The following is a 26,225-nucleotide window of genomic DNA, read 5'->3' on the forward strand; positions in this document are numbered from 1 at the left end:
ATTATCCAAGCAACCAGCATTGCAGGAGTACGTAACCCAGGCCTTGGCTTCCAGGATCATTCGGCTGTCCACCTCTCCAGCGTCTGCAGGGTTCTTTTTCATTGTGAAGAAAGATGGAGGGCTGTGTCCCTGTATTGAGTATCGTGAGCTAAATGTGATCACCGTGAAATATCCAAACCCCCTGTCCCTCATCACTGCTGCTCTGGAACAGGTCCACGGGGCTAAGTATTTACAAAGCTGGACCTGAGCAGCGCCTACAATGTCGCCCGGATTGGGGAAGGTGATGAGTGGAATACCACCTTTAGCACCTCATTAGGGCACTAGGAGTACCTGGTCATGCCGTTCGGCCTGTCCAGCGCACCATCAGTGTTCCAGGCCTTTGTTAATCATGTGTTGGGGGACATGGTGAATTTAGACGACATCTTAATCTACTCACATACAATGGACGAGCACGTGCCTGGTGCGGCAGGTACTTTGAAGGCTATTAGAGAACTATCTATATGTCAAGGGAGAAAGTTTATTCCATCAGAAGCAAGTCTCCTTCCTTGGATTCATCTTGAGGGCCAACAGAGTGGCTGTGGACCCAAAGAAGGGCCAAGGGGTGCTGGACTGGCCCCAGCCCCTGTCTGTCAAATCCTTGTAGTGCTTTGCTAACTTTTATTGGAGGTTTATCAGGGGTTTCAGTTTGATGGCTGCCTCACTTACTGTTCTGTTGCAGGGAGAGGAAACAAAGCTGGTGTGGACAGGGGATGCACTGACAGCTTTTCAGAGCCTCAAGGAGAGGTTCACAATGGCACCGATCTTGCGACATCCTGATCCCTCGCTCCCGGTTGTGGAGGAGGTAGATGCCTTGGAGGTAGGAGTCGAAGCAGTCCTTTCCCAAAGGCAGGGTATCCCCCAAAAAACTCCACCCCTGTGCGTACTATTCACAGAAGCTGACTCCAGCAGAACTAAATTATGACATTGGAAACCAGGAACTCTTAGCCATCAAATTGACGCTAGAGGAATGGCGACACTGGTTAGAGAGGGCCGCGCACCCTTTTCTCATTCTTACGGATCACCGGAATCTCAAGTACCTGCAAAAAGTGCGGTGTCTGAACCCTCGCCAGATTCACTGGACTCTGGGGGGGGTTTTTTTTTTTAAAACCCGATTTTGGTTCACAGTGCCCTGCTGGCCGGGGTCAAAGAACACCAAAGCAGACACCCTGTCAAGAATGTATGGAAAGGATCCAGAACCGACATTGCCCATTCCAGTCTTACCCAAACAGTAGGTGGTGGACCCGATCAGATGGCAGTTTCAACAGGAGCTCTCTGGCCCATGAGCAAACTAGAAGGTAAGGAATACGTTCCTGTCAGTCTCCGACCACCTCTCCTTCAATGGGCACAAGCCTCTCCAGTGGCAGGAGACCTGGGCCACCGACAGACCCTCTCCCTTCTCCAAGGACAGTGTTGGTGGCCGTCCATCCAGGAGGATGTGCAAGAATACGTGGAGGCCTGTGAAACATGTGCACAGGCTTGGACCCCCATTCAGAAACCTGCAGGTCTGCTCGAGCCCCTACACGTTCTGTTGGCCCTGGTCTCATGTATCAATTTTTATTTTTTTTTGGGTGGATCTCCCAGCATCACAAGGTAACGCTATTATCCTCGCTATTCTTGATCGGTTCTCAAAGTCATGTCGGTTGATGCCCTTATGGCCTTGGAAATGGCAGAAGCCCTGTTCCAGAACATCTTTCACATCTATGGTCTCCCGGAGGACATAGTCTCTGATAGAGGCCCGCAGTTCACTTCCCAGCTGTGGAAAACATTCTGGCAGAAATTGGGGGTCTCGGTAAGTCTAATGTCCAGATATCACCCTCAGGCTAACGGACAGGTGGAGAGACTACACCAGGACCTGGGTCAGTTCTTGTGTAGCTACTGCTGCAGTCAGAGGGAACAATGGGCCCGGTTTCTACCCTGGGCAGAATACGCCCACAACTCCCTTTCACACTCCTCCAACAGACTCACCCCGTTTCAATGCATCCTAGGATATCAGCCTCCCCGTTCCCCTAGCACCCAGAGTGCACCGATGTTCCAGCTGTCGACGCCTGGTACCGGAATAGTGAAGAGACATAGCGATCAGTGACAGCCCAGCTGCGCTGAAGTCTGTGCCAGTATAAACAGGCTAATAGTCACCGTCGCCCCGTCTCTTTGTCCAGACCAGTGCGCCTGGTTGTCCACCAGGGATCTGAAACTACGACTCTCGTCCCAGAAGCTCAGCCCTCGCTACATAGGTCCCTACCAGATCACCTGTCAGGTTACTCCTGTCATGTATGTGTCTGCCCCTGACTCTCAGGGTCTATCAGTCACTCCATGTTTCTCTCCTTAAACTGCACAGAGTGTCACATCTCCAGGTTCCTCGTGACCCAATGCCTCTCCCCACCACTGCAGGTAGATGGGGGCCCCCCTGCATATAAGGTTTGGGAGCTCCTAGACTCCCCATGTCACCACGACCGCATGCAGTACCTGGTGGATTGGGAGGGGTACGACCCCAAGGAACGCAGCTGGGTTCCTGCGAAGGACATCCTGGACCCGACTCTGATCTCCTCTTTCCACAGGGACCATCCAGACCGCCCAGCGCTCCGGTCCAGGGGGGCGCCCGCCTGGAGCCGCTCGTAGGGTGGGGGGTATTGTCACGCCCCCGACAGCAAACCAAGCAACCACACGTGCTGCTAATCAACCTGATCAGGTTGAAAGGGAGCACTGTAACCGCATGGGGTTGTGAAATCTTGCAAATGCCACCCTATGTGGCTTTCTGAATTCAGCATTCTACTCACTGTACCTTATTCCCCGTTTCTGACTCTCCTGGCTTCTGACCCCCGACTGTTCTCCCGGTTACTGAGTTTTGCTTTGCCCTGGAAATGACGTCTGAACTTTGGAAGACCCACGCCTGTCCACAACCTTCGTTCTTTGTCTTGTCCGGCTGAACGCATCAAAATAAATGTACCCGCATTTGGTCCAATCCCTTACCTCCCATCTCCCATCCCTGTGACTGACACAAATGCTTTCATTCAATGTGGCTTTAATTTTGAACGTTTCTACAGTTTGATGTTTTACCAAAGGAATTAAGTGCCATACTGCAATTAGAGCCCCTCTTGGGACTTGAACCAAAAACTTATACTACCTGTCACTTGTTCAAAAACAAAGTAGTTAAAGAATTTATAACAATTTTGCAGCATGTTCATGCACTTTATCATGTCCAGTTAATCAGTTCTTCCCCTCAAAGCACAACACCCACACCAACTTTCTTACAGGTGAACACAGGATCTTGCTCGAGCTGAGCAAACCTGTACAGACTGCAGGCCTCATCGAGTAACTTGACATGCCTCAAGGATTACGACATTTGATTAATTCTACCCATAGCCATGTAAATACTCAGTTGCCTATCTCTGAGCGATGCACTGAACAATGAAGGCAAGCAGAGACCAGCCACCTTACATACTGAAATTAACACAGGCCACTTTGTGGTCCTGGCTTCCTTACCACAGATGGCTATTGTAACAAAGTGGAGTTGAGCATTGCATCACTGTGGACGTCCCTCTCATCCAATAATGGAAACACGACAGAAAGGAACAATTAAACAGGATACAAGGATCTTTCATTCACTATTTGATGACTGATGTCCAGCTGAAGCTTTCAGAGGCTAGTCTCCTGGGAGTTTCAAGTTGGTCAGTTCACCCGTGGGGACATTGTAATGGCGGTCATCTTCTGTGACAAGACACACAATGGGCCAGTCCTCCTTGTGATCATCAGGATAGTAGGTCACAAACTCCTCTGTATCCACCTTGTATAGCCGGTACACCTGAATTGTCCTCTGCAGTGTGTATCCCAGAAGAAACATCTCTACCTGTTGGAGAAGAACAGTCTGGGTGAGGCTTCATGAATTTTCAGATAAAATGTTCAATTCAGCATCCAGGATTTTTCTGCATGTTTATCATAAAAAAAAATAAGAGCTAAGCTAGTGGGATATGCTGTAATTATGTAATATTACATAACTAAATGATCTGTACTGAAGTCATTTCCAAGAAAACTACTGGAAAAGATGGGATTGCCACAGAAGTTTTATTAGCAACAGATAAAGAATCAGTCAAGATGCTTACCAAGTTATGCTCCCAAATCTAGAAAACAACACTTAGTCATAAAGATCAGTTCACATCTGAGTTCCAAAAGAGATGTAACAGAACCTGCAATCTACTTCAGTTTCCTTTGTTTCACATACCAGAAGTGTTGGGCTTAAGGTCATTCAATGTAAACTGCAGTCATGCATGTAATACCTGGTACCGTTAAATTATATGCTAATCCAGTCTACCATGAACGGCATACACCTAACAGCGCTAGGCAGAGTATTATGGAGGAGCTAAGGGAGCAGACAGGACAATTCAGAGCAAAGGCTCACCTGTTCCAGGCCCCCGGTGAAACCCACACGGCTCAGGTGGTTAGCGAAGAATGTGAATGGGGTCTCAGAGGTATCACGGGCAAATAGGAGCCAGCAGAAGACAGGGACTTCGGCACCATTCTGCATGTGTGTATACAGCTCCATGGCCACGTGCAGCATCAGAAACTTCAGTGCTTCTAGAAGTGCGTACTCTTCTTCGCCTCCCTGGAACACCCGTCCGCACACCTGCTGCCTCTCTTCGGAGCCACTGGTCTGGGTTGCCTCCTGCAACTGCATGGCCTAATTCAGTATGTGTGGAATCAGCTGTGTGGGACATGAAGTCAAATGTGCATATGTATATCAAGCATCACCTGCATCAATTAGCAATGCAAGATGCAGGCATATAAAAGGTATACACTTCTGCAAATATAAGCTTCCATGATTAAGAGTTACCACCAAAAAAAAAATCCTCAAAGATTAAATCTTTGTGTACAAACATACTGTTAAACAGGCACACAAAAGGCCTATTTTTCCTTTTCAACAGAATCTATTCTTGGGTAACATTATCTCCATAGGTTGTGGGTTATGAATGTTTAAACTCAAATTTTTTTAAGGATATAATGGCATACAAGTACTATTGTCCTCTAACGTTCAAAGAAAAGCACATTTGTCCTCCTGGTTCCAAAAAATTGCATCATCATTCCTAATTGTTCAGTGTTCTGTGTTGCTGAAAATAACACGAAATAAATATGACCTGAACTGAATCTTAATTGAATCTAAATCTTTTGAAATCCAAAACTATTTGGAATTTTGCTATATTTAATCAATAATGCTACACCTATTGAGTAGTAGTTTTGGCATTGTTGATTTCATTGTGGAAAAACAAAGGACCATTGAAAACATCTGGTTTAGCAGTAAAAAATAGTTGCTGAATCACTATATAACAGTTTCAACTGTGTAATATTAAAATATATCTGAATAAAAGCATCTACTAAGCAAATGATAACCATATTATAATGTTATTTTTATATCATGGCTTGGGATTCTGTACAAAAAATAGCAAATATACAGGGTATGTACTGTAAGAGAACAGGGTATATGTTGGGTACCGTATTTTTGAAGTGCTTAAGGCAGTGCTTTAGTTGCTCAATGGTGTTGCTTCTCTTCTCTGCGTCACAAAACTTCATAGGAAACCTCCAGGATCTGACCACTTCCTCCTCATTCTTTAAGTTATCCGGTAGCTGTAGACAAAATAAGATACCAGTTATTATTCTACATTAGACTCCTGATAGCTCAGTAGTAAGAGCTGTTGCCTTGCACAAGGAAGATCTGTGTTTGATTCCCTGCACCTCCTGCCAAAAGTGACAATTTACAATGAGATCAAGTGTATGATAATTCCATCAATTACTACTTGTTTGGTTGAGAATTCATACTATGAGGATTACACATACCTGGGTAATGTCATCTTCCTGAATCCAGGCAGGAAGTGCCTCACACTGACACAGAACCTGGAACAAGGTGGCCCTGAGGGCACAGTAGTTGTCCCCCCTCACCCTGCGGAGGCTCCCAAACCTCTGTGCTAACAGTGCATAGCCCTGGGAAGTGACATGGGTAAGAAAACAGTGGTTAAGGCAATAAATGTAGTTACAGATGAAGAATTCATGGGAAGAACAATCAAGGTCACAAAATGTCAAAACGGAGAAAACTGAATCAACTTTGACACAATATTTTATTCCACATACATAATTGCCATGCAAAAAAACTGGACAACACAAACACATGGTATTCGGAAGTAGGATATTACATTTTGGCGCATTTTAGTCAATTGTGGTATTGGAGATAGTATAACAAGTTTTAAAATTATCTGGACTACAGTTTTTCCTTATTTTCTAATATTTACTTCAAAACCTACTCTATTATTTACATGCAATTTCATTGTAGAAAAAAATAATCACAGTAAATAGTCCCTTTTATCAAGTAGAGCATTAAATTAAAAAAAAAAAAAAAAAAGAAAGACAGAATGGTTAATTTATGCAAAATTTCAGCTTGGTCTGAAGTCATACAAAAACACTGAAGTCTTGTGCATTTGTAATTTTCAACAGAATGTTCTGAAAGCAGGGGGTGCGGTGGCGCAGCGGGTTGGACCACAGTCCTGCTCTCCAGTGGGTCTGGGGTTCGAGTCCCGCTTGGGGTGCCTTGTGACGGACTGGAGTCCCGTCCTGGGTGTGTCCCCTCCCCCTCCGGCCTTACGCCCTGTGTTACCGGGTAGGCTCCGGTTCCCCGCGACCTCGTATGGGACAAGTGGTTCTGAAATGTGTGTGTTCTGAAAGCCAAATTTTGTCTAACTTGCGTTGTCTTCCTTTAAAGTTCGGCTTTTTCAGTTTGCGAGTGTGTTCTTCGCTTCCGCAATTTTGGACAAGTGAAAACAACAGTAAATAACTGGAGAGTTGATGTCATATAACATCGATCAGTTGATGGCTGGGACCTTGATTGTTTTTCGCTAGGAGAACTGTACTACGATTGTTCTTTCGAAGGAGGCTTTTTTTTGCTTCACCATGTGCGACTATAACCGTTTTTATTAGGACAGCAGTTTAGGAAGAAACTAGAGCCAATGATCTATAGATTAAGGGGATATCTGCATTTTTTCCCCCAACACTGCGACTACGATTGTTCTTCCTATGACCTTTTCAGATATTTTAAATGTTTGCTTATTAGAAAAGGTATGGTGTGTTTAAACAGTACTGACCTACTGTAAAGGGACCTGTCCATAGTAGGACGCTATTAAACCAACCTTTCTAACAAGGGTGCTTTTTGCTGTGTGTCCCCTCCATTCTTTTTCACTGTAGGTCAAAATGTCAACTCCTTCTATCACACTGGCACTATCTTGAGTTCCGGGATCTGAACACCACAGAAGATAAGCAATACAACAAAATTACATTCATGTCACCTTTAACAAACTGACGTGCTTTAAATAAACTAATGACCACTGAATAAAATAGATACAGTTGTACTGGTATATTCAAATTCCTGGCCTACAGCCTAAATACTCTGTGGTCCATTTAGAATTCAGTAAATGTTCAAACTGATGTATGACTGTGTTCTTTATTAGCCTTTGAAGCCTGATGTATTCCTTGCTGGGGCTCTCATAACTTTCATAAACGAGACTAATTTAAAAATAAAAAAAATAATCAGGTGGCTCACCTGTGACCTGTATCAGTGATTCAAGCTCCTCCTTGCTTTGATCCTTAATTTCCTCTTCTCCACGATACAAATCTTCCTCACTGGTCAGGGCATGAAGTGTATTTAATAAGCTACACATGGATGCACCTACATGACATACATTGGCTAATGCACTTTTGTTTATTAATTTCCAATGAAATAAAGATCCATTTACCATATGAATTATAATAAGGTTAAAATACAAACTGACAAAGGTGTGAAGACCAAATTTAAACGATTCCTGATCTATGTAAATGTGAGGTGGGAATGAAGAAAGGGATTGATTTTATCATTGTTACTACCTACCTTTGATTAGTCATTTCATTCATTTATACTTTGCTACTTGCATTTCTGGGGGAAAACTACCTTTCAGAGTAATGTAAATGATTAAACATTTTTCTTTCCTCCCTCTTTTAATTACATTTATTTTTTTCCCCACATTTAATTTAATCTTCAAAAAAAATCTAATCATGTCTATGGTTCTACCAGGGCAACGGGAAGAAGAATATTTAGAGCCATCACACTCAAAGACACAGGCTTGAATCCCAACTCTTATTGTAATATTCTTGAGCATAGCATCTACCTGAACTGCTCCAATAAAAGTGACTCAGCTATATAAATGAGTAAATAACTAAGAATCTTAACATTCCAAGTTGTTCAAAATTGTCAGCTGAATGAATGAATGAATGTAAAAAGACAATTGAATAAATGTATTGCAGACAGAAGTATTCTGTGAGTTTCACATTTGTGAGTCAAAGTCCCCTTCATGGTGAACCATTAGCAGCAATTACTCATTGTAATCTGACTTGTTTTGATTTCATTGACCATAGTTGACTCTCCAGTGCACATTACTGAAGATTTGCTGTTTAAGAAGTAAAGCTGCTCTGAACAGCTATATTGTTCTAATTCCAAAAATACATTCTTGCTTTGATAGAAACCTGGTCTAAACATTGTGACACTTTGCCCTTTGACTTTGTTTAGATGTGACATTAAGAACGGTAATGACTGTACTAAGTTGCAAATCTTTAGATTGTGATTACTAAATTCATATTGCATATTTTTGTCTCACTATAGTGTTTGAGAGGTGTGGTTTTTGCACAAATATCCATCATGTTTTTAAAATAACTCAAGGCTTCAGCAACAAGTGCACCAAAGACTTCTCCAATAGTGTTACTCCAGTAGCCTGCTTAAAATGTTCACACCTTCCTAACGATTTGAAAGGGTGCTAGTGAGCTATATGTATCACAAACAGCACCACTACTTACTGATCAAACCAAGTCACTGGAGACGTTGCGTACCTGCTGCCTTCACCTGCCTCTGGTACAGGATTGGTTTTCACTTCTGTGGATGAAGTAGCGCCTTCATTTCTGACTTCTTTCAGAATCAAGGCTTGGACATCAGTGGGACTGTTTTTTGTTTTGTTCTCAGGTAGCTTAAGGTCCTCCTTTCCATCCTCCACGCTCTTTTTCTTCCTTGCTTCTTCCTTTGTTTCCTCTTTTACATGTGCAATGTCTGCCGATGATAACTTTCTCAGACTCTCTAATCCATCTAGAGGTTCCTCAGCCTTGGTCTCCCCATTCAAGTGACTGACAGAACTAAGCAAAACAGAGAAGAGCTTTACAAAATCATTTATTAAAAAGTGCAATTAACTTGTTTTAAACATTCACATAAAGAAAAAAAGAAATAGAAACATTTTGACATTGCTGAGTTAGTCACCTTAGTCTTCCTTCCTGTTGTGTGATTATGCAATTATATTTTGATTCACTGTATAGCAAACACCTGCCGTTTAAGGCAGCTCAAGAATTCATGTTATACTCTAGAAATGTATTTACACACAAATGCAATACATTATAGCATGTAGCTTGTAAGATTTTTATACCTGTGAAGTGAACCACAATTGATACTCAGTTCAATTCAATTTTATAGATTGCTCTTGTCAGTAGTTTAGCAAGCATGTCTGGGGACATGCTTGCTAAACTACTTCTGATTGTCTTGGAGACCATGAGAGATGGTCTTTAGAAGTTAGAATCAACTCAATGGTGCATCCATCCATCTCCTCAACAGGGACAGCACCTGGGTTATCATCATACAGACTCATGTATTACTCTTATCCCTCTAAACTCAACAGTGAACTCTCTTTGGAAGGACTTAGTCTCGCTCTCTCTCGCTCGCTCGCTCAGCAGGAACGCGGCGAGCTGGAGCCTAACCTGCCAAAGAGCAGGACCCGGCCAAGCCCGCTGCGCCAAAGCACCCCGACTTATTTTCAATGTATACATTTTAAAATTAATAAAAAAAAAAATTAGTGACTAAATAGATGCTAAGGGAGACCAACTCCTTGACAATAACGTAGTCTAAAGTACAACAGTAAACATTCACCTGTAATGCTTTTAAAAAAAATGAAAACCTTGTTATTAAAACTGAATATAAATAAATAGTCAAGCAAATTTATTAAACTGCAGTTATTTGATATTTTTCTTCAGTTATTAGGTTTACTAACTTGTAAACTTAGACATTTTGTTGGGTCCTCATCTAAATGCATTGTGGCTGTGAACTCTAAAGATTTGATCTTAAAATTTGAAATGGATTGAAAAAAAATTTTTGCCATAAGCAAAAAAAAAATATTTTGCCTGTTCCTATATTATGGGTTGTGATTGTATGCAGACAATTAGTATGAAACTCACAAAAACAGGAGCAGTTGATAGCATAGTGGTTACAGCTCTGGACCTAAAGGTTGCAGGTTCAAATTTCACCTCCAACTGTAATACCTTTGAACAAGGTACTTTCAGTAAATTGCTCCAGTAAAATTACCTAGTTGCATAAACGGGTCAATAATTGTAAGTAGCTTAGGAGAAAAGCGTCAGCTAAATGAATGTAAAATTTGTAAACGAGGTGGAGAAAGTGGAATTTGTCTATGGTCAGAGGCCCACTAATGCTGAAACAGTAAAGTGCCACCTATGTGCATACCTTGTTTTGGTTACATGATCATCATCTTGCCCAGGTGTCTTGACTTGCCTTGTGCCGTTGACAGTAAGGTTGTGCTGCTCCACATATGTAGACTCAATTCTTAGAGGTATCTCAACCTCCTCTGTAAAATCTTCTGGGGAATAACTTGATTGGAGGGGATTGCACATCGTGGTCCAATTATCTTCTGGATTCTTTGTTTGAGTGTTACTGTCAAAAGAGTCAGAGGAATCATTCATTTCTTTTGTTCCTTTAATGTAACCCAACCTATAGCTGTGTTTTGGTTTAAGCGACTATTTTATTACTAGTCAGAAACTTCCCCAAAAACCCAAATTTAAATTTCTTCAGCTTTAAAACTATTTTAGTGTATTTAACAAAAGGTAATTACATTGACCTTGTTTTAATTAAATTAACAGAAGAGGTACCCTAGTATAAGCTATGCTTTGTTAAATTTGAGACAGACAAAGTGTTTATTTAATAGATGTAATTGTTAAGGAGCTGGATTGCAGAAGTACAAATGTTAAATAGTCAAGTTCTGACATGGTAACTCATGAAGACAGCCAACACCAGACTTACCCCAAGAGATCTTCTGGAATTATATCATCACTTGAAGAATATGTGGGAGTCAGATGACATACATTTTCCAATACAGGTGCTTCAAACTGGGCATTGTTTGCATCCTGTTGTCCAGTTTTAACTGGGGCTTCTTTTGGAGTAACATTATCAGCCACAAGTAAGCACTCCTCCTTTACCTTTTGCAAGGGAGTTCGTACATCTATGTCAACAGTTGTTGAAAGGTGGTTATCCATATGTCCATTCCCTGTACCTTGAAAGTCAGCCCGTACATGTGTATCTGAAGTGATGCAAGTCTCCACAGCTTTAACATCATCCGTTTTGAACAGAACTTTGGAATAGGTTTCTGTGCTCTTATGAGAAATGAACCCTACAGGTCCATTCTCTTTCTCTTGGATGGAGGACTCGAAGTCTACACCCACAAGCTTACAAGCAGGGTTTTCAGTGGGTGCATTTTCAACCTCACAAAGCCCATTTTGTATCTCCTTGGATGCATTTTCAACATCAGTCTGGCAGACAGTATGTTCATCTTTGGGAGAGAGGTCATCTGAATTTCTGATTTGAGATTTCAGTGAATCATTTTCCACATGTTTTCCTTCCACAAAGAGAACTTCTGATTGCGGTTTTGGACTTGCCAGTGGGTCATCTGTTTTGTATTTTCTGGATTTCACATACACAGTGGGGGGGGGGAGAAAAAAAAAAAAAAATTTTCTCATGAAAATGATTGTTTTGTTAAGCAACTGAAACATTCATTTTAAACATTAAATCAAGTACAGCTGGTTGTTTTTACAGGATCAAATCAAATTGTTTTCTGATGGAAAGCAGCAGGATGCCTCCCAAGATACAAAACAGCAGCTACTTGATTTTGCTGTTAGCTAATCGAAGATAAGCTCAAATATCAGTTCAATTCATTTTACATCTGTTCATTTAGCTGACATTTCTCTAAAGCAACTTAAAACATTAAGGTACTTCGAATTATTTTCCCCACTTATACAACTGGCTATTTTTTTAGAGGAGCAATTTTAAGGTAAGTACCTTGCTCAAAGGTAATACAGCAAAAGTGGGATTCAAATCTGCAACCTAAGTCCAAAGGCAGCAATGTTAACCACTATCTAACCCATTTGGTACTGAACCCGTCAGCAAAGTGATGTAGCAGTGAGAAGGAAAACCAAGAGGCTGAAAACAGTTTCCAATCAGCATACTAGTAAGCCAACTGGCCATTAACAATGCGTTAGGCAAACAAATTCAATTATAAGGTGAATATATAACATTTAGTTTGTGTCTGTTGCTCTTTTTACTGACATCCACTTTGTGTAAGCACACATTCAGCAACATTCAGTACTGGAAATGGAGAAGTAAATCTGAAACATTAATAATAATGCATCAAATCACTTCTGTTGCCCCCTTGCCAATACAATCATATGAGTTGTCACCAGAGTCAGATTGTATAATAGCAGCATATAGTCACTGCTGATGGTGAAAATGAGAAGTCAGATGTCAGCTAAGCAGATCTAAGGCAAAAATAAGGCACATGCATGTCTGTGACAGTATAGTTACCTTTTTCCAGTATGTGGGCTTTCTTTTCCTTCCACCTTTTCATTGTCCAGTATGTCAGTCTCACTCTTGCCCACATGAGTGTTCTCAGGGTAGGCAGTTCTCAATAAGTGTTTTCCTTCAAAAGCAGAGTCCCTGCACTGCTCTGAATGGCTGCAGCAGCTTCCCATTTCACCCTGCCTTATTTCCCTTTTGCCCACGGCCTAGTGTCCAGGAGGGAAGCAAATCATACAAAGCCATTCCAGACACTGCTCCTCGTGTTGCTACATTTATTCATTTAGCAGACACTCTTCTCCAAAGAGATGTACAGATGCTCCTTGACTTACGATTTTTTCAACTTTATGATGGTGAGCTGGGAATAGACACTCAGTAGAAACTGTACTTTGAATTTTTCTTTTTTCCTGAGCAAGCAATATGTGGTGCGATACTCTCTTGCGATGCTGGGAAACAGCAGTGATCTGCATCTCCTAGTCTGTCACGTAGAGAGGTGTGTATTAAATGCATTTTCGACTTACGATGGGTTTCGCGGAACGTATCTCCATCGTAAGTCAGGGACCACCTGTACATCTCAGGGAAAAATAGGAGAGACTTGGAGGCAGACATGTGATTCTGAAGTACAGTCAATTCACCATAATCCACCGTATGAACCAGTATACAACACACGAGGAGCTGCAGATAAGTTTTAATCATGGTAAATCCTGTTATTAAAAAGCAAAAGAAATCTGTTTTAGACTTATATACTTGAGTTTAGAGTTGTTTAAACTTATTGCAAGACTTTTTGGGCAGCAAAACAATTCCTAACAATTATTTTAGAAACACACTTGCTGGTTCTGTTCAACTTTGCCTATTATTTGTATATAATATGGCATATGCGTAATAATACGAAAATATGAAAACAAGAAGAGGTATATATTTGCGCTTTACAGATTTATGCCTTCCATTCCCTCCCCCCAATCGCAAAGTGATACAGAACTTAACGCTACTTGGAAATAGTATCTTTAAATTCATGCATTAGGTGTACCGCGGTCAACATCTAACACCGTTTAAAAACGCGAAATGTACGAAAACGAGCGACGGACTGAGATGTGAAACAGACAGTTCCATGATTTCTCGTGTGTGGCGTTTCTTCGTTCTTTTTGCTGTTTTACCTCATCATGCTCATCTGGGGTTTAGTCCAGCGCTAGTAATAATAGTGACACGCACGGGCTGGAACCAAGGTACACTAGTCTACCGTACACTTAAAAGTTTAATATAAACTTTCACATGAATCAACTAGATGATTTAATTAATAATACGTTCTTTTCAGAAATGTTCAGTAAGACACGCGTACACCGGCCGCTGCTATCATATGCGAACTTCGGAGTGTTGAAATAAATAGTATTTGAGCAAAATCACATGTAAAGCAAATTTAGTGAAATGCCAAAGCAATATTTTTGCTAATTTACCTGAAGAAAAAGGAACGAGTGTCCAGTCGCAGGGAGATTCGCGAAGCCGCGTTCGGTTTCAGTTTCACTACATGGGAACCTCAAACTTTTCAGCTCGTCGTCCTGCCCAATAAAATCACCTCTTAAAGAAGCAACGCAGCATTTTTTTGACACACTTACAAAGTTATGGGCGTCTGAGCGAAGAGAAGCAAAGCATAACTTAGCGCTGTACTGCCTGTGAACTGAAGCGCTAGCGCGGCTGAAGTAAAAGTAAATGTAGGTCAAACTTGTGACTCGCAGTGTAAACATGGCTCCCAATGACCTATGAAGCATAAATACGCACAGCTTGGATTTTGATTTGCACGTAAACTGCTTGGAGGACAATTTAAAACCCACCCAAGAGGGTCAGCGGCGACCTATTGCTGCTCTGTAGCTCTGAACACAAATTGGATTCTACTTTGTGGAAGAAGGTTGTATCGTGACTATGGACGGTTCTGTCCTTCACATGAAGGTTCCTCATTGAAATCCACCTCCTGCTTCTTCCGTAGCCTCGATATAAAGAGACTACTGATGTACTAAGAATACCCTGATAAGGTATATGATTGTAATTTGACTCATGTTGTACACACCTAACACTGTAAGTCACCTTTTAACATGGAGTAATTGTATTGAAGCAGTCACCCATTATTTTGCATGAACTACCTCTTAGTTACCATTGAAGCATGTAATCATGCAAACATGTAATTTCCCTTATTCTGATAATAGTAATTTTTACAAACCAAGAAACATTTCTCAAAAAAGACATCACTCACTCAGTTTCATTCTTGTTGAGGTTACAGCAGTGTGGGCCCCTATCCTGGAAACAATGGGTGCTGGGCGGTGAGAGGTACGCTCTGAACAGGGCACCAGTCCATCACAGGGTAGCCACACATTCACACACCAGTTCTCATACAACTTAGTCTCCAATTAATCTGAAACAAATAACTTTGGCCTGACGGAGGAAATCTGAGCATCCAGAAAAAAAACCTATGCAGATATAGGGAGGACATACAAAGTCCAAACAGACTGAGATATATTTGAACATATGACCCCCTGGTTCTGGTGATTCTGCATTCTAAAATATAAAATGCTTTATTTTTCTACTTCTCAAGAACAACTCAAAGATGTAAAAATTACAAAAGAAAGTACAACAAATACAGAAAAATTTGATTTCAGTCCACATAGTATGATTTAATTCAGTTTTTTGATTCACTTTCAATGTAGTAGTGCAGAGGAGGGCTCTAAACAAACTCCTATCCATCATGGACAATGCAATGATTCTCACTCTCTGCATGCCATCTTGGTTAAACTGAAGAACACCTGCAGCAAGTGACTGGTTCAGATGTTCTGTTCCAAGGAGTGCTACTTGGCTGCCAAAAGTCATTACATTAATAGTCCTTGTGTTGTCAGGGTGGTACTGACCTCTCTTTTTGTTCAAGTGGTATTCAACTTGGCAACACTACTTTAACGTATTTTTCATATAGTGTCTATGTTTGCAGTTTTAATTTACTCCTGAGTTATTTCAGTATCTTTTTGCTACTTATCTGTATGCTTCTATAGGCCTGTACAATTTCATTTAGAATCAGTTTTTCCACTGGTGGCTCTACTTTTGAATGTACCTCAATATACAGACCTGCTTTTACAAAATGTTACACATAACAAGGTAGCTTTAAAAATAATTAAGAAACTTCAATCAAGAAAAACAGCAGAGAACATGTCTCCACTTACTGTAAAAAAAAAATCATAACCCCAATATCACTCCTCAGCACAGTAGGAAAAATTCAAACTTGATTCAATGTACAAATAAAAACTATAGTTTCTGAAACAATTCAATCAGATCAGTCATTCAAAATAACAGACCCATAGCATGGCCTAAATATCAAAAGTAATAAAACATTTCCAGTTTTCTCTCAACTGAAAATTATTTGGAAAAACATGATGTTTTTATTAAGTGTAATAAGTAGACTAGGTACAGAAATGTTGGTTATGAATATGCATTTTGAAAAGTTGTATAGCAGAGCTCTTTCCTTACAATTTGAAGGTTCCTGCCTAAAATCCTGCAACCTCTGTGGAAACCCTGAAATGCTATGACACAGTAAAAAATGATCCCACTGTAAAATTGTTGTAGGTAGCTTAGTCTATAAACCTAAGACTAAGTCACATTGGATAAAAGTGCAGAATAAAAATCAGAACATATTAAAATAAAACCCTTACAAAGTGGTGGGAGGCTGCTAGAATTTCTATACTGAATGTAATATCTAGCTGTAAAAAGTGTGTATAGTGCAATAATAAAACGTGGAGAATGTTCCTCTGAATTCAGACATCTGCTTTGCAGGTATGTGAGCCCATAAAATAATAAAAGGGCTATGCACTCATCAATTGTTTCACATGATGAAGCAGTTCTTCAGGAAAATCAAGCTCGTACACCAGGTTCATGCAGCTTTTCAGCAGCTGTTTCAGGTTTTCCTCCATGCTCAATGAGCAATGCGTGGAAGGGCAAGGAAACGTGGAGTTGTCTTCCTTTGCTCCTTCACTCCTGTGACAGCTTTTCCCGCTGCAATGAACCCCACCACAGCACGAGTCAACATGCTGCACAGAGAGGTCACTGATGCAGTCCGTGATGTCCCCTACGCTGGCTGGCAGGTGCTGCTGGGCCATCTGCATTCTTTCAATCATAGTATCCTCATGCCTCACTATGATCTGAAGGAGCTCGGTAACAGATGCCAGCCTAGGTGGGTCCAGCTGCTGGAGCTGACACCAGCACTGCATTGCACTGCAGGAGGACAAAGAGACACATAAGAGTCAGTCACAGGTTTGAGCATTGGTGAATGGGTCTTTCATGGACTGTTTATGCCAAATAGAACAATGCTGCTCCCATCACAAAGGAACATATTGGATACAGCATGGGCTTCACGGCCCGGGTACAACTACATTGTTGGCCAGAGGAAGATTACAGAATTTATGGAAAAAAACACTTGTTGACTGGCTTCTGAATGCAGTTTATATCATTTAATGATTATGTTGAAAATGACGTCACCACCTCACGATTCCTTTCAACTGCCCAACGATGACCATCTTCGCGGCTCCATCCCTGAAGCCCATATTAAAACCATGCTGCAAGGACGCCTCCTTCCCGGAGTCCATGCCATCTCGAAAGCCGTCCTAAAGTCACAGAAAAGAAGTGGATTCAGTTTTTAAATATACACTACAGCACCAGCAGGCTGTCCTTAGGACTTCAGACTCGCCGTGAACAACTTACTTTTAAACGCTTCTCCATATTGTATCTCCATTCTTTCTTTTGGAGATTAGTATCTTCTTCATCTTCGTCAAAAACATCATCCTCACTGGACGGAATACTTTTCACCCAAGACATTGATCCGCGTTTTGAAATTTTACGAGGCGCAAAGAATAACCAGACACCACGCAGCCGCACTCCGATCGCTGTAAGGCAATTTTCAGCTTCTTCAGCCCTACTATTATGACGTACTCTCACGTGGTCAACGTCATAATAGTGCGCCGGCGTGCTCTGCAGTTGCTGCACGAGCTTTGTCGGAGACGTAAATGGGCATGTACGCGTTTTCGCCTTGCATTGTGTGCAAGTGTTCGCACGAAAGCATATTACACGCTAACGCACTCACATAGTCCAGACCATATATTTTTTGCTATATTGTTTTAGTAGATTCAAGAATGGGTTATAACTAGGGTATGTTTCATCTCTTAACTTTACAGCTTAGTTAGTACAAATAGCGATGATGCTCCTGCAAGCACAAACGAATGTTTCGCTTAGCCTTTGTTGTTTTGTTTCATGTCATGATTATTATATTAGTTTGTGTCAGTTTTACTTTTACGAATACACACACACACACACATCACAACCGCTTGTCCCGAGCTCCCTAGAGGCTCACAAAATGAGGTTTATTCTTCAGTGTTCTCTTTGGGCCAGGGCCCTCTAAGTATTACTCTGTCTCGTTCACTTTTCAAGATATAATTATGATTATTTATATAACACTTAGGGGTGCGGTGGCGCAGTGGGTTTAGCCTGTGTCTGCTCTATGGTGGTGGGTTCGAGGTTTAAGTCCCGCTTGGTGTGCCCTGTGATGGACTGGCATGCCGTCCTGGGTGTGTCCCCTATGCCCTGTGTTGCCAGGTTAGGCTCCGGCTCGCTGTGATCCCGCTTGGCACAAGCAGCTTCAGCTAGCGTGTGTGTGTGTATATGATGCTTGACATCTCCCCGGGTGACTATGCAAATAAAAGGTGTATTGATTCTAAGAGAAAAGTTTACTTCAATGAACAGCATGGCCTCTTTGTAATCCTGCTGTTTTGTGATACACTACCTTTATAGAATGCATTGTTTAACGTGAATGGTCATCCCACTGGCTCAGCCCTACTTGAAGTTTCACAAAGGGAATATGTTATTTGTGAAAGCAAACACATTACTTGTTCTTCAATATTTTTATCTCTTCCTGTCTTTTTCCTTAGAAAAAAAGAAAAAAAAATCCCTGCTTTATTTAACGAGAGAGTGTTTCTTGTGATTTTAGACAACCCAGGAGAGACAAGAGCACTGCAGAGAAATTAATTTTTCCTTCACGAAATGCATTTGCAGCAGCTAGGCAACAACAGGCCAGAAAATACTTTGAGTGCTGATTGGGCACAGCCACACTTTTAGACCTTCTTGGAGTAATAAAACAAACAGATGGGGGAATCACCTGACACATTTCTGTCCAATTTCCACAGCTTGACTGTGTTCATTTTCTGCCTAAAGGCATGTCATTTCACTGGAGCCTTTGGTCAAGAATTAATCCTTGAAACAAAACAGATTTCTGGAGCGCAAGCTTCCATTAGATATTGATTTTTTTTCCGTTCATGAAGCTTGCACTCCCTAATCTAACCTGACAGACAGTGGCACAATGACTTGAAGCACCTTTGGAACTCACAGAAGAAACTTTTGCTATTCCCCCAGATTTGAAAGAACGCGTAGGATGCAGCAGAACATACAAAAATAAAGCAAAAAGTAAAATACAAAAATTAAAGTCCATTCTGACTATTTACCTCTGCTCCTGATTTGTTGCGCAATCTAGGCTGAGCCATCGTCATGACAGTGGACAGGAGACAGAGCATCAAGCCTATCAGGTGTCGTTATGTGACTGCTGACATCTCGAGTATCGCCTGAGCCTGACATCCCCCTCTGTTGTTTCTGAAAATGATGAAAAAAAAAGAGGCGAGGGAAAAAGTCAAAGTTGCCACTTTAATTTAATAAACAGTGTGTCCCCTGGTTACAGACTTTTGAGTAACAAACTTTTTTCCATTGCAAACTTTTCTTTGTAAATATTTAGTATTAATTTTTTTTTTTTCTGAACCGCTTGTCCCATACAGGGTCGTGGGGAACTGGAGCCTACCCGGCAACACAGGGCGTAAGGCCAGAGGGGGAGGGGACACACCCAGGATGGGACACCAGTCCATCGCAAGGCACCCCAAGCGGGACTTGAACCCCAGACCCACCGGAGAGCAGGACCCGGTCCAACCCACTGCGCCCCCATTTAGTATTAATTTTTTTAAATAAGTAGACCTAAAATACAATTCAAATTGCACACCAAGGTTTCATCCAATTCCCCGAAGAGAGAGAGCATCAATAATAAGCATTGGCTTAAGTCTGTCGACATTCTACTCTTGCTCTGGCCATGGTTCTTTACTCCATCTTTTTGTTTATAGTGAGTCATAAAAAACCAGCCAGGGGACTCAGAATACACAGCTGTGTGGTTGAGGCATCCTCAGAAGGATGAGCTGTCTGCTAGCCTGGTCTCTGCGAGCTGCTGAGTAGGAGAGAGAGAGATCCTGCTGTTCTGTTCCCATCTGAAATGTGAAGCTGTCATGTTGCTGTCACTTACATTACATTACATTATATTATAATGCTGTGCATTTACAAGGCATGGGGACTTGAGTGTACAGAGGAGAAATTATTTATGAGTGAAATCACATATGTTAGCACATGTGTAGTGGAAATAGCATCTGTTTCTGTACATCAGGTCAGTGACCTGTGGATTTTTACCTGAGTGCCTCTTTAAGTTTGCAGTGCATATGTCTCTGAACCGCCGTGCACATAAAGTGTGAAAGTTTATGATACGGTATACCTTCTATCACAAAGCATTTCCTTAGCTTTCTCTTTCCAGCAGTAGGTAGAACCTCTTACCATCATAAACTTTATGAATGCTGGACCACTGAGTTTAACTGTCAAAGGTGCTAAAACAGACAGTGTTTTCAGTGTCCCTCTGCAGAGTAAATGAGTCCATAGTGTTTGATGATAAAGCTGAACATTCCCTGTCACAAAGGGCTAAAATGTATTTGTCACTCCTTTTATTACCATGCAGTCATTACTTACCCCAGGTTACTGGGGAATTCCCTTTCAGAGAGAATCTAGCCAGGCCTCTGACAGCTTTAGACTAAAAAAGGAAAAGAGGAAAATACACTAATTGATTGTGTCATATTTGGTGGTTTACGCTTACACACAGCTACTTCATTGAATAAAGCTCATGCACAGGCTGAAGGTGCTTGTGGTGAGCCGGGGCCTAACCCGGCAACACAGGGTGCAAGGCTGGAGGGGGAGGGGACACACCCAGGATGGGACACACCCAGGATGGGACACCAGTCCATCACAAAGCACCCCAAGCAGGACTTGAACCCCAGACCCGCCAGAGAACACGACCTGGCCCAGTACACCACGTCACAGCACCACTGTCCACCCTGCTTTGAATAAAGCTGAAGGGCTCATTTCCATATATTACTCTCTTTTGCTATTTCCCTTTAATGTCAGATAATTTGTATTTTTAAAATGTCCCGTTAATTAATGAAGCAACTGTTTTGTTCACTGGTGTTCTGGAAACACTTCACTTGTGAAACACAATCTCTACCAGTGTTTTAAACTGCATAAGTAAATGTTAAGGCAAATCATTTTCATTTTTTTGCCTCATCTTATTAAAAAAAGACAATACACATATGAAAAAGTATATAACATATAAATGCATCTGTGTAGCAAATAGCTATTTTTCAAATGTGGCAAATTTGTCTTTTAAACGGACTCATATGTCCTCTAAAAAGCGAACAGCAAAAAACATAAAAACATTATGACAAATCAGAAACCCAAATTTATTGTGTTTCAGAGAGGAGATGATTACTGGATGCAGATGTTTTTAAATTGCTGCCTTTGTTTCCCATCAGCAGTGAGTCAATCAGTTTACTTATCATCAAAATGATACCATCTAGCCTGGTATTCTCTGTAAATGAACTGTCTCCATGCTTCACCCTCTTCTTCTCTATCCTTGTCCTCCTTTTTTTTTAGTTGATATTATGGCATCAGTGACCAGTTCACACAACCTAGCTCTCAAGGGTATTTCTCTTGCAGATGGTGTCAGCGAACTGAATAAATATAAATTGACAGTCCCAAAAGAACAAAGACTACAGAGCAGTCATGTGATATGAGACAGTTGTTTATTATGTATGGTACAAATAATGGTGACGGGCTTAATGTTGTTAAAAAATACACAAAGTACAGCTTTAAGGACCCAACAGATATTGCTCTAGAGAATACAGTTTTCAGTCTATAAAATTTAAAGCATCCTGTGAAGGTTTATCAGCTTTGGTTTAAAGGTAATCAGAAATCATCAGGATGAACTAATTTAAACCAGTGTGTGTGTTCATTTATGTGTTTCTTAAGAAGTTAAGAATTGATTGAGGTCATCTCTAAAATTACTTAAAACTGTAAACCCCACAAAATGTGGGTGAAAATAATGCAGAAAGTTGTCTTTAGAGATCTGATTACAAATGAAACTGGCAAACAGTTAATTGAGGTAAAACAAATATGTTAAATTAAATGTCGAAATAGGATCTCAGAATGACAAAATTACCTTTAGTGCATATAAATACATCAAAGCATCATAATTACATTTTCTTGTTTTATATCATTCAGTTTTCTTGTTTAATATCAGTCTGTTTCTCTGGCATTGCTCATAGAATACAAGTACATTTCTGAGGTAAAACCTTCATGAGTCAATCTGTCCACTGATTTTCCATAATAGTTTGATATTGCAAGATTGTCAGTGATTTAAGTCATATCTCTGTTCAATGTGCATATGTCTACAATACACAGAGCTTTGGTCCAGCACTGGAAAAATGGGCAAAGGCATTATTCTTTTCTTTCTGTCATTTCTCCTTAATATTTTTGGTTGTGCCTTTCTTGATTATCCTTCTTACTTCACCACACATTTTTTACCAGTTTTCCACCAGGCAGAGTACAATAAAAACAAAGGAGTAGGCAAATAAAACAAAAAATAAAGAAACACTACTGAATAAAAACTGCACAAATGCTTGGCAATTCAGACAAAATGTTCAGTGCGACCGCACAATGAGGCTGAACTGCATTTTATATCGACCAAAGGAGCAGTTTTTTGCTACCAATTGACACCGATGAGTACGAGAAAATAAGCAGAGATATAATCTACAGCCAGAGTCAAAGCCAAAGCTTGGCGGAACTTTTTAGATACTTAACATGTTTCTTTGCTTCTTTTTGATTGTCTCTGATGCTGAGTGTAACCTCATACAAGTTTTTTATACATCCCTGTACGTCGCCTTGGAAAAAGGTGTTAGCCAAACAAATGAACAAACAAAAAGAGTAATACTTAAGTTTCTTTAAAATCTTTCTTGAGGCGGCTCTAAAGACATGAGTCACATTTATTTATTATATTTGAAGACTTAAAAATACATTACAGCAAAAAAACTCCTTTATTTTGGGGTAATGTATTTCACTTGTTTTCATATTTAGAAAATTTGAGCTTGATATTATGAAAATTAATTCTGTTTTGTCTGTAAACACCCCAGTAAAAGAATTATACTCTGTGATATGCCACACAGCCTGCATCTTCTTAATATTATAATTTTAAAGAGAATTGAATTCAATACAGAAAAATAAAATGCTGTAAAACTGTTTTCACTGAATATGAATTTCATTATGACTAATTATTGGAAGGAATAGGATAATTGTAGGGGTGGTATTCAAATGAATATTACAGTTCCAGAAATGAGAAAAGCAATCATGTCCAGTCATGAAGTCAGCCACCATGTTTCCAAAACTGGCAACTGGCTTATAAGTAACAAATGTAGTATGTGCCCAGACTTTTCCAAAATAAAAAGTCAATTAATTAATCTTTTCATATTTTTTTATACCATGCTAATGTTTAACATAAATGTGTAAATAAAGATAAAACATAATAATAATATATCTTCGTAATAAACTCTTAAAAATTAAAAACAATTAAATAAAAAAATTAAAACCAATTAAAAACAGGACATGACAGAGATGAAAATACAGTTGATTTGAACTGTGGAGTATTAATTTAGTTCTTCAGGGCATTTTGGAAAGTAGACACACAGTGCTGCTTGAAAGTATAGGAAGCCTTTAGGGATGGTCATTACTCTTGTATAAAATATTAAAATAAATGTATAATATCCAGCAGGGGGGGCGAGGTGGCGCAGTAGGTTGGACCGGGTCCTGCTCTCTGGTGGGTCTGGGGTTCGAGTCCCGCTTGGGGTGCCTTGCAACAGACTGGCGTCCCGTCCTGGGTGTGTCCCCTCGCCCTCCAGCCTTACGCCCTGTGTTGCTGGGTTAGGCTCTGGCTTCCTGTGACCCCATATTGGACAAGAGGTTTCAGATGGCGTGTGTATAATATCTAAATTTTAAAATAAATTTATAAAATTAATAAATTACTATCACCTGTTCTAATTCTGCTTTTCTGCTAGACGCATGATTTCCTCAATTTTGTGGTAAAACTAAGAGACACAATGGGTTACCATGCTTTCAAGCAGCATAGTATGAGAGTATAAAATGTCTAAAGTCAAGTATTGCTGGGAAGAAACATTATTAATTTAAATGGAACAAAATCCACAATATATGTTTTCATTCTTTTTTGTTTACAGTACAAGGATTAATCGGATTTGTCTGATCACCATTGCTTCCTGTTCTACGACACAAGCAAACAAGCATCACTGGCTGAGGATAAACTTCAAAACCTCTTGAAATTTTTCCTACCTTTTCCTTAAACATGGTTTTAATAAGAAAAAGGAAAGGATGTTTGTATTTGGAAAATATTAATTGAATAATGGCAATTACAAAAACTTAGCTGACAAAAATTGTTTACAATCTTGTTTCTGCCTTCATCAAATCCCAGAACATATACTGTTCATGAAAATCTGTCTTTCTCTCACTTGCATACATACAGATATCTTCAGAAGGATGAATGAAAGTCATGGAAAATAAACTATATAAAAAACCGGTGGAGTTACAAAACTATGTAACCCTTGACCTATGCAAAATCGGTAGTAACGTTTTTGGGCTCAGAAGTAGATTCTTTGGCTATGAGACTTTGGCAATATCTTAACATTGCTTTAATTACAGCCATGGTAGTAGTTAACCCTTGTGAAGGACAAGCTGGTGCAAAACCATTCTGTTACACTGGCTCTGGAAAACTTCCTTGACTGTGTGGACCAGACTTATTTACTTAATCCCAGAAATATACAATATTATAAAAATGAATACCTGTACATTTTTTACAATGTCAAACAGTAACCGAAATGCAATAAAAACTTTCTATACAGTAACAGTAGGGTACATGGTTTAGCTGTAGGGCAGAAATTTAGCTTTTAGTATTAAAAATGTAAATTATACATATGTTGAATCATTAAATTTAATTTCAGCCTTTTTCAGGGCAAAGAAAGCAGCAATATTGCGGACATGTAATACCCCGTAAAGTCCAAAGCCACACAAGTGGGCTGATGATATTTATAATGTAAGTAAAAGACAGAAATTTAGGATATGTTTGCATTAAAATTAATAATAATTTTTGTGACTTTGGTAAATAGTTTTTAAAATTTTGGTCTAATTTTGTACTAAAATTCCAATAGGAGGCATCAGAAAAAGCTGAGTTTCAAGTCTTCTCAAAGCAGGTTTTTTTCACAGTTCTCTTTGAAGACACATTTTGTAATATTTTGCTTTCACTTTTTGATGGAAAAAATTTTTTCTTCTGACAACTGTTTTGGTTTTCACGAAGCATCCGTGGAGCAACTGTAGGAATAACACTGACTATGTTTTTGTGTTAATTGTTTGAAGTATCTGCTGTCGACTCATCCATTTCATGACGGGGAGTGTCCAGCGATGACACAAGCAGTTCAGAAAAAGTCATCAGTCTTTGCTCAGCTCAAGCGTCTTTGCACTACACTTTGGCACAGAGGTTCCTTTCAATTTGGTTTTGAATATACTTCATGGGTGTTCCTCCACTGAGTCGGTTAGCGGGTCCATGGGGGCAGTAGGGCCAAGGTCTGGCTGTTTCAAGCGTTTTATTGTGTTTTTTAGAGCCTGTCTCTTGTTACAAAACCAGACGCGAATAACTTCCCGGTCATAGTTCAGCTTCTCTGCAATCTCAGTCATCTCCAGTCCAGAGGGATGCGTGTTCTTCTCAAAGTGGCTATTGAGAATCTCCAGTGCTTGCGGGGTGAATGAGGTCCTCCTCTTGCGCTTTTTAGATGGCTCACTGCCGATAAAGTCGGTCAGGTTCTGCGTTCCGGAGCGGTGCCGGGCCTCGGCCTCGGCCATCCAGCGCTCAAGAACGGGCTTAATCTTCTGGGCGCTTTTTGGGGTGATGTCCAACTTCTCAAACCTGGCAGGATATAAAAGGCCAGGATTCAGTTTGGCTGTCAGACTGCTACTTATAGTGTTCTCCTGGGCTTCCTGTGGTAGGAAAAAGTGGCTTCTCAGGATGGTGTGTCTGGGGAGAATTGAGAGAGAACAATCTTACTGGTGTGTCCCGCACAGGGCAAGGGATGTGTTGCCCACCTCATTGACTCAGAAGAGCCTTCTTAATGTACTGCCTGTGAGACCAGAAATCTCAACACATTGCCATTGTTCCCCACCCACAGCACTAGGTGACCATTACTACATAAAGATTCTAATCAAAGTATTTTTTGATAAAACCCCTTTATCTCAAAGAGTAAAAATCTTAATT

At 40.5% G+C, this 26,225-nt stretch overlaps 3 protein-coding genes across 3 annotated transcripts in view; all 3 read right to left on the bottom strand.

The window, feature by feature from the left end:
• Positions 1-3,057: 3,057 nt before the first annotated feature.
• LOC108925984 (uncharacterized) lies at positions 3,058-14,426 on the bottom strand. Its single transcript, XM_018738391.1, has 11 exons — positions 14,323-14,426; positions 12,722-12,921; positions 11,168-11,824; positions 10,595-10,801; positions 8,929-9,225; positions 7,613-7,692; positions 7,203-7,309; positions 5,863-6,006; positions 5,521-5,652; positions 4,433-4,711; positions 3,058-3,883 (listed from the first exon to the last, which is right to left on the bottom strand). The coding sequence occupies exons 2-11, from the start codon at positions 12,886-12,888 to the stop codon at positions 3,680-3,682; spliced, it is 2,274 nt and encodes a 757-aa protein (XP_018593907.1). The 5' UTR covers positions 12,889-12,921; positions 14,323-14,426; the 3' UTR covers positions 3,058-3,679.
• Positions 14,427-16,166: 1,740 nt separating this feature from the next.
• On the bottom strand, positions 16,167-17,641 carry otulina (OTU deubiquitinase with linear linkage specificity a). Its single transcript, XM_018738591.1, has 3 exons — positions 17,441-17,641; positions 17,222-17,343; positions 16,167-16,954 (listed from the first exon to the last, which is right to left on the bottom strand). The coding sequence occupies exons 1-3, from the start codon at positions 17,552-17,554 to the stop codon at positions 16,546-16,548; spliced, it is 645 nt and encodes a 214-aa protein (XP_018594107.1). The 5' UTR covers positions 17,555-17,641; the 3' UTR covers positions 16,167-16,545.
• A 7,842-nt stretch (positions 17,642-25,483) lies between these two features.
• Positions 25,484-26,225, bottom strand: part of pou6f2 (POU class 6 homeobox 2) — an 80,025-nt gene continuing 79,283 nt past the window's right edge. The window contains exon 11 of the mRNA XM_029250394.1: positions 25,484-25,988. Within this exon, the coding sequence (XP_029106227.1) occupies positions 25,484-25,988 (505 nt within the window). The remainder of the gene's footprint in view (positions 25,989-26,225) is intronic.

The sequence above is a fragment of the Scleropages formosus genome, chromosome 3 (assembly GCF_900964775.1).
Source record: "Scleropages formosus chromosome 3, fSclFor1.1, whole genome shotgun sequence".
Taxonomy (NCBI): domain Eukaryota; kingdom Metazoa; phylum Chordata; class Actinopteri; order Osteoglossiformes; family Osteoglossidae; genus Scleropages; species Scleropages formosus.

Excerpts from the sequence above, each read along its gene's own strand:
- LOC108925984 (XM_018738391.1), bottom strand. The coding sequence starts at position 12,888 with ATGGGAAGCTGCTGCAGCCATTCAGAGCAGTGCAGGGACTCTGCTTTT. Across the intron at positions 6,007-7,202 it reads AAAGCACCCTTGTTAGAAAG|GGCTATGCACTGTTAGCACA; the intron begins GTTGGTTTAATA and ends GTCACTTCCCAG. Across the intron at positions 4,712-5,520 it reads TTAAGCACTTCAAAAATACG|GCCATGCAGTTGCAGGAGGC; the intron begins GTACCCAACATA and ends ATACTGAATTAG.
- otulina (XM_018738591.1), bottom strand. The coding sequence starts at position 17,554 with ATGTCTTGGGTGAAAAGTATTCCGTCCAGTGAGGATGATGTTTTTGAC. Across the intron at positions 17,344-17,440 it reads ATATGGAGAAGCGTTTAAAA|GACGGCTTTCGAGATGGCAT; the intron begins GTAAGTTGTTCA and ends CTGTGACTTTAG. Across the intron at positions 16,955-17,221 it reads CAGTTGAAAGGAATCGTGAG|TGCAATGCAGTGCTGGTGTC; the intron begins GTGGTGACGTCA and ends GTCCTCCTGCAG.